This window comes from Saimiri boliviensis, chromosome 1 (assembly GCF_048565385.1).
Source record: "Saimiri boliviensis isolate mSaiBol1 chromosome 1, mSaiBol1.pri, whole genome shotgun sequence".
Classification (NCBI taxonomy): Eukaryota; Metazoa; Chordata; class Mammalia; order Primates; family Cebidae; genus Saimiri; species Saimiri boliviensis.
In genome coordinates, this window is record NC_133449.1 from 89,225,018 (window position 1) to 89,241,420 (window position 16,403).

At 38.3% G+C, this 16,403-nt stretch overlaps 1 protein-coding gene and 1 pseudogene across 2 annotated transcripts in view; one reads left to right on the forward strand and one right to left on the reverse strand.

Moving 5' to 3' along the window:
* The window catches only part of GTF2A1L (general transcription factor IIA subunit 1 like), an 87,136-nt gene that overhangs the window by 58,947 nt on the left and 11,786 nt on the right, over nucleotides 1-16,403 (reverse strand). For both annotated transcript variants that reach the window (XM_010333609.3, XM_010333608.3), the window contains one exon: nucleotides 2,239-2,294. In XM_010333609.3, coding sequence (XP_010331911.1) covers nucleotides 2,239-2,294 — 56 coding nt within the window. The remainder of the gene's footprint in view (nucleotides 1-2,238; nucleotides 2,295-16,403) is intronic.
* LOC141581682 (translationally-controlled tumor protein-like) lies at nucleotides 12,291-13,579 on the forward strand (annotated as a pseudogene).

The window sequence follows — 16,403 nt, forward strand, 5'->3', positions numbered from 1 at the left end:
TTTGTTAAACTGTGTTACATCCACTAAAGCCAATTTGTATTAACTGAAATTGAAACCAGTCCATCTACATTACTAAATTTAAAAACAGAAATTACAGAAACAACAAAAAAGTATTCCTACTTTTTACCGTGAAAATACAGATTTCATGAAAGAAGTCTGGATGGATAAACATCAAACAGTTAAAATACTTATTCTTGGAACGTAAGACTACAGAGCTCTTCCTTTTTATTTATAAATTTGTTTTAGCTGGGCGCGGTGGCTCACGCCTGTAATCCCAGCACTTTGGGAGGCCCAGGCGGATGGATCACGAGATCAAGAGATCGAGACCATCCTGGTCAACAAGGTAAAACCCCGTCTCTACTAAAAATACAAAAATTAGCTGGGCGTGGTGGTGCGTGCCTGTAGTCCCAGCTACTCGGGAGGCTGAGGCAGGAGAATTGCTTGAACCCAGGAGGCGGAGGTTGCAGTAGGCTGAGATCACGCCATTGCACTCCAGCCTGGGTAACAAGAGCGAAACCCCGTCTCAAAAACAAAAACAAAAACAAAAACAAAAAAAATTTGTTTTGCTCTTTTATTTTTAAGAGGCAGGGTTTCATTCTGTTGCCCAGGCTGAAGAGCAGTGGTGCAATCATAACTCACTATAACCTCCAGTTCCTAGGCTCAAGTGATCCTTCTGCCTCAGCCTTTCAAGTAGCTAGGACTACAGGCACAAACCACCATGCTCGGCTAATTTTTTAAAAAAATTTTTGTAGAGAGGGCATGGTGACTCACACCTTTAATTCCAACACTTTGAGAGACCGAGGTGGGTGGATCACTTGAGGTCAGGAGTTTGAGACCACCCTGGCCAACATGGTGAAACCCTGTCTCAACTAAAATACAAAAAATTAGCTGGCATCATGGCAGGCGTCTGTAATCACAGCTACTCGGGAGGCTGAGGCAGAAGAATCACTTGAACCCAGGAGGCGGAGGTTGCAGTGAGCTGAGATCATGCCACCTCACTCTAGCCTGGGCAACAGAGTGAGACTCTGCCAAAAAAAAAAAACTTGTAGAGATATGGTCTTGCTATGTTGCCCAGTATCTCAGTCTCCCAAAGCACTGGGATTACAGGTGTGACCCACCACGCCTAGCCTATTTTTACTTATTAATACAAGCATATTGTTTATTTAAACAGGAAAAAAGATATTTCCTTGAATTCCAAAGGCATAGATATTTCTTCATTGCTCTCCTATCAAAAGCAGCACTATTCTTTCCAAAAATCCTATTAAGCAGTGTGTTTTTGGCTGTTCTTAGCAAAGAAATGGAAATAACTAGCCCACTAAGCATTTGCCCTAAAAAGGCAACCTATGGGCTGAAAGAAAATTTTTTAAAAAACAGTCAGTAGATTATATACTGTCAGTATCACGGAAGAAAGATAAAAGTGAAAAGCTGCTCTTCTTCTCTACCCAAGAAACTACTTGATTTTCTGTTAACTTGTCAATTTATCTTCTGCCTCTAACTCCTAAGGGGAAAAATATAAACAAGCTGTACTTCACAAAGGTACAAAATGACCAACATATTCCAGTTCAATTAAAGGAAAAACTATGATGTTGCTCCACTCTGGATGGGGGAAAAAAAAAAAAAACAGAAAAACCTCAAAATTATCTATTTAGGATGTAACAAGCATATAACATTATACAGTGTATTAAAACCCCATACAACATCACTTCAGACATTTCCTAACCTTGTAGGTATAGTCTTGGAAGATGCTAACAACTGCTCTGAAAGACAGGAAAACTTGGCAAGAAAATGTCAATTCTGGAACTTCTGAGTTCTGTCTCTTCACTCTTTACCATATCCTTTTTTTTAAGACAGAATTTCACTCTTGTTGCCCGGGCTGGAGTGCAATGGCACAATCTCAGCTCATTGCAACCTCCACCTCCCAGGTTTAAGCGATTCTCCTGCCTCAGTATCCTGAGTAGCTGAGATTATAGGTGCCCACCACTACACCCAGCTAAATTTTGTATTTCTAGTAGAGACAGGGTTTCGCCATGTTGGCCAGACTGGTCTCGAACTCCTGATCTCAGGCAACCCATCTCCTTAGCCTCCCAAAGTGCTGGGATTGCAGGCATAAGCCACCGCGCCCAGCCATATCTTTTCACTTTCAACTGGAGGATTAGAAATTACATCTATGTTACATTTTGCTACCACTCACTAAAAGTGGGGCATGTCTTTTAAAATACATTTCAGTAAGCTACATACCAGTTCTGTTGTGGTAAAACTTGGAAGAGTTCTACCAGCAGGAATAACTAATGATGCTGCATAGAAAACAAAATAAATATACATTCATTAGAATTTACCAATTTAATAAAATCACTAAATATAGCTTATTTTTTAAAAAAAAATTTTTCTATCACTAACAGGTTAAACCAGGATGAATTCTAAACTTCCTGATTTCCAAGTGAAGTAAAAAGTAATTACATTTTTTCCAACAACTTCAGATAAAGACTTTACAAATAAACTCCTTTAAGTGCCAAAAGAAAATATCTCATTGTAATGAACTACATTATACTTTGGAAATCCATAACAAAACACCTAGATTGTCCTTAGTAAGTCAAGGAAACACCAAATCTCTTATTACAACCTTTCATTGGAGAGAAAAAGTAGTATTTATTAAAGTGGCACATTTCCAAGAGACTACAATATCAGGCATAAATATGTAACCCAACATTAACCCATTCTAAATTGTATTGGTTCAAAATAAATTCCAACTCATTATTTTATGAAAAATTATTTACGGTATTTTGGTCAAGTAAGCAAGCACAGTTGCATAGTTTTAGGAACAAATGAATAAGAACATGTCTCCTAAAGTCTCTGCAATAAAACAGGTTCAACTGCTAAAAGTATGTAAGAAAACAAATTCCCAAGAGAATGACAACTCGATCTACATTAAAGCTACAATCTTACATAGCTTTCCTTTATTATCTGCCAGTTTTCTATGCTAACAAGCCTTTCATTTATAATACATCTAAAAGATTGACCAGCTAGTTGTAAATGTAATTTATCATTTAAAAATAAGTGTAAAGAAAACTTAATAACTATAGTAGATGGGTCTCAACTGATCAATATACTTTAGATACTTAAGGTTCATTTTATCTAAACATGACTAAATATGGCTGTTAGAATGTCATTTCACTTCATCTTTAATAAAAACAAAACTTTTTAACATGTTTATATGTTAATGTAATATTTATTATTGCCTGTTTTTCACATACTGCATTAAGGAAAATTGCCCCAAAGATCTGCTTCTAGCATTAGAATGACTCCACCATGTAAAACAAACAACTCATAAAAGCAAACATTTTTTAAATTAACCATTCCTTCCACGTTAAAACAACAGAAGAAAGGCTGCAGAATGATGGTTAATGAAGCACATAATTACTTTTATTCTCTGTTCACCTATGATTTTGCTTATTAACAGGCAATATTTTAGAAAAGCTAAAATAGAAAGAATTGGACTGGCAGGAACACAATGGTATTAGTCTTCATTAGCTGAAGTGAACAAAGCTTAAGCTGCTACAGCTGAAGTCATAGCCTGAGAGGAAACAAAAATCTGTTAACACATTGTCTAAAGCAATTAAATGAACTGCTTGAGAAAAAATAGCAACAATCATCCTCTTTTAGATACCTTGCAATAAATCCTGAGAGATAATTCACTATATTTAAAGAAATTAAACAGAATTATAGAGGAGTTTTTGAAGTTTCTTTATAGACTTTGGAATAAAAGCATTGAATAGTTCTATAATGAAATTTCATGCAGCTCCTATTTAATTTTGTTACTAAATTCACAAGTTATATACACTATTTTTATATGTTCACAAGTTATATATGGCAGTAAATGTACATGAAAAAAATTTTAAAATTTGAGATGGTTTTAATAATAAGTTTTAAATGAGTATGTGTTTTTACTCAAACTAAAAGCGTCATAACTCTGGTCTTCACATCTATGTTCTAGAAACACTAAATTTTTTTAACTTCTATTTAAAGTTTGGGGTGCATGTGAAGGTTCATGACACAGGTAAACTCATGTCACAGGGATTTGTTATAGATTATTTAATTACCCAGGAATTAAGCACAGTACCCAGTAGTTATCTTTTCTGCTCCTCTACCCCCGCCCACCCTCCACTCTCAAGTAGACCTAGTATCTGTTGTTTCCTTCTTTGTGTTCGTAAGTTCTCATCACCTAGCTCAGGCTTATAAGTGAGAACATGCAGTATTTTGTTATCTTTCCTGCATTAGTTTGTTGAGGATAGCCTCCAGCTCCATCCATGTTCCCACAAAAGACGTGATCTCATTCTTTTTTATGGCTGCATAGTATGCATGGGGTATATGTACCACATTTCCTTTAACCAATCTGTCACTGATGAGCATTTAGGTTGATTCCATGTCTTTGCTATTGTGAAAAGTGCTGCAATGAACATTCGCATGCATCTTTACAGTAGAATGCTTTATATTCCTCTGAGTATATACCCAGTAATGGGATTCTTGGGTCAATTGGTAGTTCTGCTTTTTGCTTTCTGAGGAATTGCCATACTGTTTTCCACAATGGGTGAACTAATTTACATTCCCACCAACAGTGTATAACTATTTCCTTTTATCTGCAACCTCACCAATATCTGTTGTTGTTTTTTTTTTACTTTTTAACAATAGCCATTCGGACTGGTGTGAGATGGTATCTCCTTGTGGTCTTGATTTGCATTTCCCTAATGATCGGTGATATTGAGCTTTTTTTCATATGCTTTTTGCCTGCATGTATATCTTCTTTTGAAAAGTATCTGTGCTGGGCGCGGTGGCTCAAGTCTGTAATCCCAGCACTTTGGGAGGCCAAGGCGGGTGGATCACGAGGTCAAGAGATTGAGACCATCCTGGTCAACATGGTGAAACCCCGTCTCTACTAAAAATACAAAAAATTAGCTGGGCATGGTGGCTCGTGCCTGTAATCCCAGCTACTCAGGAGGCTGAGGCAGGAGAACTGCCTGAACCCAGGAGGCGGAGGTTGCGGTGAGCCGAGATCAGGCCATTGCACTCTAGCCTGGGTAACAAGAACGAAACTCCATCTCAAAAAAAAAAAAAAAAAAGAAAGAAAAAAGAAAAGAAAAGAAAAGTATCTGTTCACGTCCTTTACCCACTTTTTAATGGGACTGGTATTCTCTTGCAAATTTTTTTTAAGTTCCTTATAGATGCTGGATATTAGACCTTTATCAGATGCATAGTTTGCAAATATTTTCTTCTATTTTGTATGCTGTTTCCTCTGTTTATGTTTCTTTCACTGTGTAGAAACTCTTAAGTTTAATTAGATCTCACTCATCAATTTTTGATTTTCTTGTGATTGCTTTTGGTGTCTTTGTCATGAAATCTTTGCCTATTCCTATGTCCAAGATGGTATTGCCTTGGTTGTTTTCCAGGGCTTTTACAGTTTGGGGTTTTACATTTAAGTCTTTAATTCATCTCGAGTTGATTTTTGTATGTGGTATAAGAAAGGGTCCAGCTTCAGTTTTCTGCATATGGCTAGCCAGTTATCCCAGCACCATTTATTGAATTGGGAGTCCTTTCCCCATTACTTACTTTTGTTTACTTAGTCAATGATCAGATGACTATAGGTGTGCAGCCTTATTTCCAGACACTCTATTCTGTTCCATTGGTCTATGGGCCTGTTTTATAACCATGCTGTTTTGGTTACCATAGCCCTATAGTATAGTTTGAAGTCGGATAATGTAATGCCTCCAGCGTTGTCCTTTTTGCTTAGGATTGCCTTGGCTATTCAGGCTCTTTGTTGGTTCAACATAAATTTTAAAATAGTTTTTTCCAGCTCGGTGATGAATTACATTGGTAATTTGATAGGAATAGCATTGAATCTGTACATTGCTTTGGGCAGTATGGCCATTGTAATAATACTGATTCTTCCTATCCATGAGTATGGAATGTTTTTCCATTTGTTTGTGTCTTCTCTGATTTCTTTGTTTGTTTGTTTTTGTTTTTTTTTAATTGCATTTTAGGTTTTGGGGTACATATGAAGAACATGCAAGATTGTTGCATAGGTACACACATGGCAGTGTGATTTGCTGCCTTCCTCCCCTTCACCTACATCTGTCATTTCTCCCCATGCTATCTCTCCCCTCCTCCCCACCCCCATCCCTCCCCCAATTCCCCCCAACAGGCCCCAGTGTGTAGTGCTCCCCTCCCTGTGCCCATGTGTTCTCACTGTCCAACACCCGCCTATGAGTGAGAATATGCGGTGTTTGATTTTCTGCTCTTGCGTCAGTGTGCTGAGAATTATGGTTTCCAGGTTCATCCATGTCCCTACAAAAGACACGAACTCATCGTTTTTGATGGCTGCATAATATTCCATGGTGTATATGTACCACATTTTCCCTGTCCAGTCTATCAAGTGTTTTGTAACTCTCATTGTGAATATCTTTCACCTCCCACTTAGCTGTATTTCTCGGTGTTTTTTTCTTTTTGTGGCAATGAAATTGCCTTTCTGGTTTGGCTCTTAGCTTGGCTACTATTGGTGTGTGGGAATCCTAGTGATTTTTGTATATTGGTTTTGTATCCTAAAACTTTGCTGAAGTTGTTTATTACCTGGAGGAGCTTTTAGGTCAAGACTATAGAGTTTTCTACATATGGAATCATATCATCTGCAAATAGGGAGTTTGACTTCCTCTCTTCCTATTTGGATGTCCTTTATTTCTTTGTCTTGCCTCATGCTCTGGCCAGGACTTCCAATGCTAGGTTGAATAGGAGTGGTGAACGAGGTCATACTTGTCTTGTGCTGTGTTCAAGGGGAAGGCATTCAGCTTTTCCCCCATTCAGTATAATGTTGGCTGTGGGTTTGTCACAGACAGCTCATAGTATTTTAAGGTATGTTCCTTCAATACCTAGGTTATTGAGAGTTTTTAACATGAAAGGCTGTTGAATTTTATATAAAACCTTTTCTGCGTCTATTGAGAAAATCACTTGGTTTTTGTCTTTAGTTTTGTTTATGTGATGAGTCACATATATTGATTTGAGTATGTTGAACCAACTTTGCATTCTGGGGATAAAGCCCACTTGAGCATGGTGAATTAACTTTTTGATGTGCTGATAAATTCGGTTTGCAAGTATTTTGTTGAGGGTTTTTGCGGCAATGTTCATGAGGGATATTGGCCTGAAGGCTTATTTTTTGTCGTATCTCTGCCAGGCTAGGGTATCAGGATGATGCTGGCCTCACAGAATTAGCTCGGGAAGAGTCCCTCCTTCTCAGTTTTTTTGAATAGTTTCTGTAGGAATAGTATCAACTCTTTTTTGTACATCTGGTAGAATTCAGCTGTTTATCCATCAGGTCTTGGGCTTTTATTTTGTTTGGTAGGCTATTTATTACTGATTCAATTTTGGAGTTACTTATTCTGTTCAAGGAATCAATTTCTTCCTGGTTAAGTCTTGGGAGAGTATATGTGTTCAGAAATTTATCCATCTCTTCTGTTTTCTAGTTTTGTGTGCATAGAAGTGTTGTTCACAATAGATTCTGATGGTTATTTTTATTTCTGTGGGGTCAGTGGTAACATTCCCTTCCTCATTTCTAATTGTTTATGTGGATCTTCTCTCTTTATTAGTCTAGGCAGCAGCCTCTCGATCTTATTAATTTTTTTGAAAACCAACTCCTGGATTCATTAATCTTTTGAATCTTTTTTTGTGTCTTGATTTCTTTCAGTTCAGCTCCAATTTTGGTTATTTCTTGTCTTTTGCTAGCTTTGAAATTGATTTGTTCTTGCTTCCCTAATTCTTTCGATTGTGATGTTATGTTCTTACTTCAAGATCTTTCTAACTTTCTGATGTGGACATTTAGTGCTATGAATTTCCCTCTTAACCCTGCCTTAGCTGTGTCCCAGAGATTCTGGTATATTGTATCTTTGTTCTAATTAGAAATATTAAATTTAACAATAAATTTTAACATAGCAAGAAGTCAATTCCACAAACATAATTTTAAAAATTTTGTAATACACTAATATGGCATAGCAATATCCACATTCATAAGTGTATTGTTTCTTATTCACCATCAAAAATTATTTGATACAAAGTGGCAGTTACAGTTTTATGATTCTTGGATCTGCTTTAAACCAATCCAAATCTTAATATTTAAATTACACAATTCAGGAAATATAAAAACCGGTGAATTTCTTCTTTATGACTATTCATTAGCATAAATTTGTCTCCTGATGACCAAACAATATTCTAACTCTCAAATCACCTAAAGAACCAACCACATTGCTGAAATTTTCAATACATCTAAGTGCAAGAACAATTGGACATATAGTTTGCACCTATATTTTAGGAGTTTTAATGCTCAAATATGAAAGCCATCACAAACCTCTTCTCCCTGTTCTTCCCTTTCCTTCTTTCCATAATGACTGATAGTATCAGTTTAGAAAGATCATGTGACATGAAGACCAAATACAGAAGATGACTTGAAGCTCCCTAGAAATAAGGCAATCATAAGGTGACTACATGTCCCAGTTCTCCCAGAACAGTCTCAGTTTATACCTATTATTCTGAGGTAATATTTAATAGAATCCAATTTCTCTCTCTCTCAAAACTGGATTATAAATTACATATAGTCACCCTAAGAGCAGAACAACAGTTCTCAGAGTATACAAACCACTGAGGGTACCTAAGACCCTTTCCAGGGTGTTCATAAGGTCAAAACTATTTTCATAATACCAATGTGCCTTTTTCTTATTTAGTATATTTATTTGGTTTTGTTGACATTTATAGCAATGATGCAAAAGCAATAACAAGTAAAATTATAGGCATCTTAGCATCAATTAAGGGAGTAGCACCAAACCTGCAAGTGGTCACTGTATTCTCCATTGCTATTCACAGTTAAAAAACACAACAGACAAAAACAGCAGAGACCACCACAAATCTATTTCACTTAAGATAAGAAAGTCATTTGCATAATCTAAGAATTATTAATTATACTAAATTTCAACTAGCAGGTATACTTCCTTTTAATATTTTATGAGATGAAATAGAAGGAAAAAGCATTTCTGCAGCATACAAAAGTACAAAAAAAGTACAAGGAAAAGCATTTGTGCCATGATTTAAGATGGGAGTTAATATGGCCTTTTTTTTCTTAAGGTGGCATATGAATGCCTTTTAGCAGGCCTCAGCCATTTGGAAATAACAAGACAGTAAACAAAGATCAATGGTGTAAGCTTTAATTCAAGAAGGAAAATAGGAATCCACTGAAATCATGAAGGACACTCCAAATCCCAGAGACGAGAATCCCAGCAAACAGCCACTATGATGGCATTTGACAGATAAAAGTAAGTGAAACCCCAGTACAGAAAGAAAGACAGCCTCCCTCAGTGATTCACCTTTCCACTGGGAATCAAAGCAACCCAGGCTGAGAGAGAAATTTTTTTTCTCCCAAACCCTGGAGCTAACCTGGGGAGAGGGTTGGAGACACTGTGAGGGAAAAACACTAGGAGAAGCTGCAGACACTTTCCCAGACATAGGACCAAGCACAGGATGCCATTTTTAATCTGGGAACATACAAGTCAGTTATTCTAGGCAAGCCAGCTGCATGTTCTCACAAGCATTTGTCTTGGGACATAGACTGGATTGCCTACTCTGGAGCAGGGTAGTAGCCTCCACAGCCTCCACCACTTCTGAGGTGAAAAGCACCTCAGAAGTAGGTGCTGGAATTATACTCTTCCCTGTTGCAAGCCTGGAGTGGGAGGAAAACTGCTACAGCTGCAATTTCTCTTGGGCAATGAGACTTGCAGCCAGGGTCAGCTTGGCAACCTGAAACTGATCTGCATGTGCCATCACTGGATTCCCCTGCCTGTTCCCCTGGGATCAAGATGAAATGGGGGTCCCTTGTGCTCCATCCAGGCAGAAATCCAGGCATTCAGGGTACCCTCTTGCCTGACCTAGGAGCGTGAACCATGCATCCTTCATGGACATAGATCGTGGTGCAGCAGGGCCATCTCCACTCCATGCCCAGGCAGATGTCCAGACATTTGGAGCACCCACTCACCTTGATAAGCAGCCTAACCCACCCCACCCTTCCTATGCAGAGATTCTAATATAAGGGGGCCCTCTCTGCTACACACCTAAGCAGATCTCCAGGCATTCATAGCACCTGCCTGCCTGGTCCAATAGCTTGAGTCATCCCACGCTTCCTATGCAGAGATCTTGATGCAGGGGGGCCCTCTCCACTCCATTCCCAAGCAGATCTCCAGGTATTGGAGCACTCATTACCCTGGATTAGAAGTTTAGGCTGCCCCTCATCACTCTGCAGTGACCTTGAAGCCAAGGAGGTTTCCAAGTTCCATGCCTAGATATATCCTGGGCACCTGGTAGCTGCCCACTGGATTCTCCCTCAGCATTGTACCCACCACTTGTACCTGCCACTGAGGGACGTGCAGGTGTATCTGCCCAGTCTGGTCCCACCCTTCATGGCCCCTGCCCTCCCAGACTGTCCAAGGTGAATGCTAAAGAAAAAAATCTTAAAGACAGCTAGAGAAAAAGATCAGATCATATACAGAAGGAAACCCTTTAGGCTAAAAGCAGACATCTCAGCAGAAACTTTACAAGCCAGGAGAGACTAAGAGCCTATTTTCAGCATTCTTAATGAAAGGAAATTCCAACCAAGAATTTCATACCCTGCCAAGTTAAGTTTCACAAGCACAGGAGAAATAAAAGCTTTTCCAGACATCCAAGCATTAAGGGAATTTGTTACCATTAGACTATCATTACAAGAGCGCCTTAAGAAAGTTCTAAACACGGAAACAAAAGAATGATGCCAGCTACCATGAAAATACACATAAGCCCACAGACACTATAAAGTAACCACACAATAGAAACTACAAAGCAATCAGCTAACAATTTCATGATAGGCTCAAAACCTCACATAGCCAGAGACACAGTGGCTTACACCTGTAATTCCAGCAATTTGGGAGGCAGGCAGATTGCTTGAGGTAAGAAGTTAGAGATCAGCCTCACCAACATGGTGAAACCCCGTCTCTACTGAAAATATAAAAATTAGCCATGCGTGGTGATGCTCGTATGCAGTCCCAGCTACTCAGGAGGCTGAGGCAGAAGAATCTCTTGAACCCAGAAAGGAAGGTTACAATGAGTTGAGATCGTGCCACTGCACTCCAGCCTGAGTGACAGAGCGAGACTCCATCTCAATAAAAACAAAACTTCACATATTAATATTATCTTTGAATGTAAATGATCTATACACTCCGCTAAAAAGGCACAAAATGACAAGTTGGATAAAAAGCAAGATGCACGTAACAACAATCGTAGGCTCAAAATAAAGGGCTAAAGAGTGATCCACCAAGCAAATAGAAAACAGAAAAAGAGGCCGGGCACAGTGGCTCAAGCCTGTAATCCCAGCACTTTGGGAGGCCAAGGAGGGTGGATCACGAGGTCAAGAGATCGAGACCATCCTGGTCAACATGGTGAAACCCCGTCCCTACTAAAAATACAAAAATTAGCTGGGCGTGGTGGCGCGTGCCTGTAATCCCAGCTGCTCAGGAGGCTGAGGCAGGAGAATTGCCTGAACCCAGGAGGCAGAGGTTGCGGTGAGCCGAGATCAGGCCATTGCACTCCAGCCTGGGTAACAAGAGCGAAACTCCATCTCAAAAAAAAAAAGAAAAAGAAAACAGAAAAAGAGCAGCGGTCACTAATAGTGATAAAACAGACTTTAAACCAACAACAATAACAAAGGACAAAGAAGGCCATCATATAATGACAAAATATTCGATTCAACAAGAAGACTTAACTGTCTTACACACACATTCACCCAAAATTGGAGCACCTAGATCACAAACAAGTACTTCTAGACCTACAAAACTTTTATACAGCCATGCAATAATAGTAGGGGACTTCAATACCCTACTGGAAGCATTAGACAGATCATCGAGGCAGAAAGCTAACAAAGAAATTCTGAATTTAAACGTGACCAGTGGACCTAATGGACATCTACAGAATACTCCACCCATTGACCACAGAATCACACTCTTCTCATCTGCACATGGAACATACTCCACAACTGACCGTATGCTCAGCCATAAAGCAAGTATCAATAAATTCAAAAAAATTAACATCACACCAACCATGCTCATGGACCACAGAGGAATAAAAATAGAAATCGCCTTTTCCACCCTCCCAACAAGCACTGTTCCAGCTGCATCATGTTCACTCTGATCTCTGGGATCCTGCTAAGCCAGCACCACTGCTGTCTCCCTTCAGCTGCCATCATGATTATCTACCCAGACCTTACCAGCCATGAGATGTTCTCCAACATTTACAGTACCTGGGAGATTGCAGATGAGCTGTGCCTGGAAGTGAGGTGGGGGGGTTGGGGGAAAGACGGTCATTAGGACAGAGGGTAACATTGACAGAAATGCCTCCACAGAAGACCCTGAAGGTGAAGGTGTCGAAAGCACATTAATCACTTAACGTTGATACTGTCATGAAACACCACTTGCAGAAAACAAATCTCACAAAAGAAGCCTACAAGAAGTACATCAAATATTACATAAAATCAATCAAAGGCCAACTTGAAGAACAGTGACCTAAATAGTAAAACCTTTTATGACAGAAGCTACAGAACAAACCAAGCAGAGTTTACTAATTTCAACAACTACCAGTTTTTTACTGGTAAAAACGTGAATCCAGATGAAATGATTGCTCTGCCATGAAGATGGTATGACCCCATATATGATTTTCTTTTTTTGTTTTGCTTTGTTTTGTTTTTGTTTTTTTGAGACAGGGTTTCACCATATTGGTCAGACTGGTCTCAAACTCCTGACCTCAGGTGATCCACCTGCCTCAGCCTCCCAAAGTGCTGGGATTACAGGCGTGAGCCACCACACCCAGCCGATTTTCTTTAAAGATGGTTTAGAAATGGAAAAATGTTAACAAATTGGCAATTACTTTGGCTCTAACACCTGTCATCATAACTGCCTGCTGCCTATCATCCACATGAACACAATGACAAGACAAATTGGACTGATGTCATCTTGAGCTCTTCATTTATTTTGACCATTATGTATTTGGCATGGAAGCATTGTTTGTTTGTTTGTTTGTTTGTTTGTTTTTTGAGACAGAGTCTTGCTCTGTCACCAAGAGCCAGGCTGGAGTGCAGTGATACGATCTCCATTCACTGCAACCTCTGCCTCCCAGGTTCAAGCAATTCTCCTGCCTCAGCCTCCCAAGTAGCTGGGACTACAGGCAAGTGCCACTACACCCAGCTAATTTTTTGTATTTTTTAGTAGAGACAGGGTTTCACCATGTTAACCAGGATGGTCTCAGTCTCTTGACTTCATGATCCACCCGCCTCAGCCTCCCAAAGTGCTGGGATTACAGGTGTGAGCCACCACACTTGGCCACTGGAAGCATTGTGTTTAAGAAAAACATTCCATGTAAGTTGTTTAAAAATACAATGCACTTAAACACATTTAAAATAATGCCTTTTTAGTTTAATACATATTTATGCTAAATCCATCTTGCAGCATTCCTGGAGAGGCTAGAGCCTGGCTGTTAGTCAGTACTAGGACGAATAAGACTATCATTAGATAACCTCTATAGAGGAAATTACTTCTGAGACTAGAATATTAAAAAAGAATAAAAAGTTTTAATTCTCAGTTGAGTAAAGGAAGAGATCACACTCATAGCAGAATCAACATCTAAAGTGGAGCCTTATACATTTATCACCTATAACAGAAGTAGTTAACTCTGGAAGACACTACCAAGAGAATAAAAAGAGACTAATAACAGTTGGAAGCAAAAAACAACAAAGACAACAAAGAAGCAAATCAATGCCAAGATTTTTCCAAATCACACAATTACATGGCAATTTTAAAACTTGTTACTGAATGACTTTTGGATAAACAACAAAGTTAAGGCAGAAATCAAAAAATTCTTTGAAATAAATGAAAACACAGACAACATACCAAAAATCTCTGAGATGCAGTGAAAGCAGTGTTAGAAAGAAACTGTATAGTACTAAATGGCTACTACAAAAAGTTGGAAAGATCTGAAGTTAACAATCTAACCTCACACCTAGAAGAACTAGAAAAACAAGAACTAACCCTAAAGCCTGATGAAAACAAATAACTAAAATCAGAGTGAAACTTAACAAAATTGAGACCCCAAAATCCATACAACGAATCAATGATTTTCTTACACTGATCATTAAGGGGGAAAAAAGAATCAATGAAACCAAAAACTGGTTCTCTGAAAGGATAAGCAAAATTGATAGAACACTAACTAGATTAACAAAGAAAAAAATGGAAGATTCCAATAAGCACAGTCAGAAATGACAAAGATGACATCACAATCAATCCCACAGAGATATAAAAGATCCTCAGAAGCTATTAGACTACCTCGTCATATACAAACTAGAAAATCTAGAGGAAATGGATAAATTCCTAGAAACATAAAATCTCCCAAGGTTGAATCAGGAAAAAATTAAAACTGAACAGACCAATATCAAGTTCAAAAATTGAATTAGCAATAAAAAACCTAGCACCCAAAAAAAGCCCCAGGCCAGATGGACTCACAGCTAAATTCTGCCAGATGTTTAAAGAAGCGCTGATACTACTCCAAATATGCTGAAAAGATTCCAAAATGTTGAGGAGAAGGGACTCCTCTCTAACTCATTCTATGAAGCCAGCATTGCCCTTATACCAAAACCTGGAAAAGACATGATGAAAAAAAAATGTAGAAGCCAATATCCCTGATGAACATAGATGCAGAAACTCCTCAACAAAATACTAGCAAACTGAATCCGGCAGCATATCAAAAGTTAACTCACCACAACTAAATAGGCTTTATTCCTGGGATGTAAAGTTGGTTCAATATATGCAAATCAATCAATGTGATTTATTGACAAACACAATAAACAGAAATAAAACACATAAACAGAATTAAAAGCAAAAACCTATGATTATCTCAATATACATGAAAAAAGGTTTTAGTAAAACTCAACATGACTTAATGATTAAATTTTAAAAAAAAACACCCTCAAGAAATGAAGCATTGAAGGAACATACCTCAAAATAATAAGAGCCATCTATGACAAACTCACAACCAACAGCATGCTAAATGGACAAAAACTGGAATCATTCTCCTTGAGAACCAGAACAAGACAAGGATGCCCAATTGCACCACTCCTATTCAATATAATACTAGAAGTACAGAGCTATCACTCAAGAGAAGAAGTAAAAGGCATCCAAATAGGAAAAGAAGTCAAACTATCTCTCTTAGCTGACAATATGTTCTTATACCTAGAAAACCCTAACGACTTCATCAAAAGACTCCTAGAACTAATAAATGACTTCAGTTAAGTTTCAGGAAACAAAATCAATGTATAAAATTAGTAGCATTTCTATACACCAACAACATTCAAGCTAAAAGCCAAATCAAGAACACAACCCCATTTACAATAGCCACATGCAAAAATAAAATACCTAGGAACACATTTAATGAAGGAGGGAAAGATCTCTACGAGGAGAACTACAAAACACTGCTGAAAGAAATCACAGATCACACAAATGGAGAAACACTCCAAGCTCATGGAATGGAACAATCAGTATCATTTAAAATGGCCATACATCCTAAAGCAATCTGCATATTCAATCAAACTACCAACATCATTTTTGACAGAACTAGAAAAAAAAACTATTCTAAAATTCATATAGAACCACCAAGGAGTCTGAACAGCCAAAACAGTCATAAGCTAAAAAAAAAAAAAAAAAAGCACAACTGGAAGCATCATATTACAGAACTTCAACCCAGACTATAAGGCTATAGTAACCAAAACAGCATAGCAAAAGTACAAAAACAAAAACATACACATAGACCAATGGAACAGAACAGAAAACTCAGAAATAAAGTCACATACCTACAGCCATCTGATCTTTGACAAAGTCAACAAAAATAAGCAATGGAGAAAGGACTCCCTATTCAATAAATGGTGCTGGAGTAACTGGCTAGCCATATGCAGAAGAATGAACTAGACTCCTACCTTTCACCATATAAAAAAATTAACTCAAGATGTAACTGGGAAGCCTAACTTCAAAATACATTTTAAAACTTTTTTTTCCTTTCCCTTGGGATTCAAGACCTAACCTTGAAGCAAACTACAAAAGCCTCTTCCCTTACCCTGAAAATAGACCCCATGTCCTTCCATTTCTCACTGCATATACTCCCTTCACATTTATCCAACTGCATGCTAGTATCTAATTATGTGCCTACCTGGAAGTTCTATGGGCTAATCTTAATACAAACAGACCAAGCCTGGGGGCCCAACTGCAAAACTGCAGTGATAAACTCAAGGAACCTAGTCCACAACCTCACCATTGTTG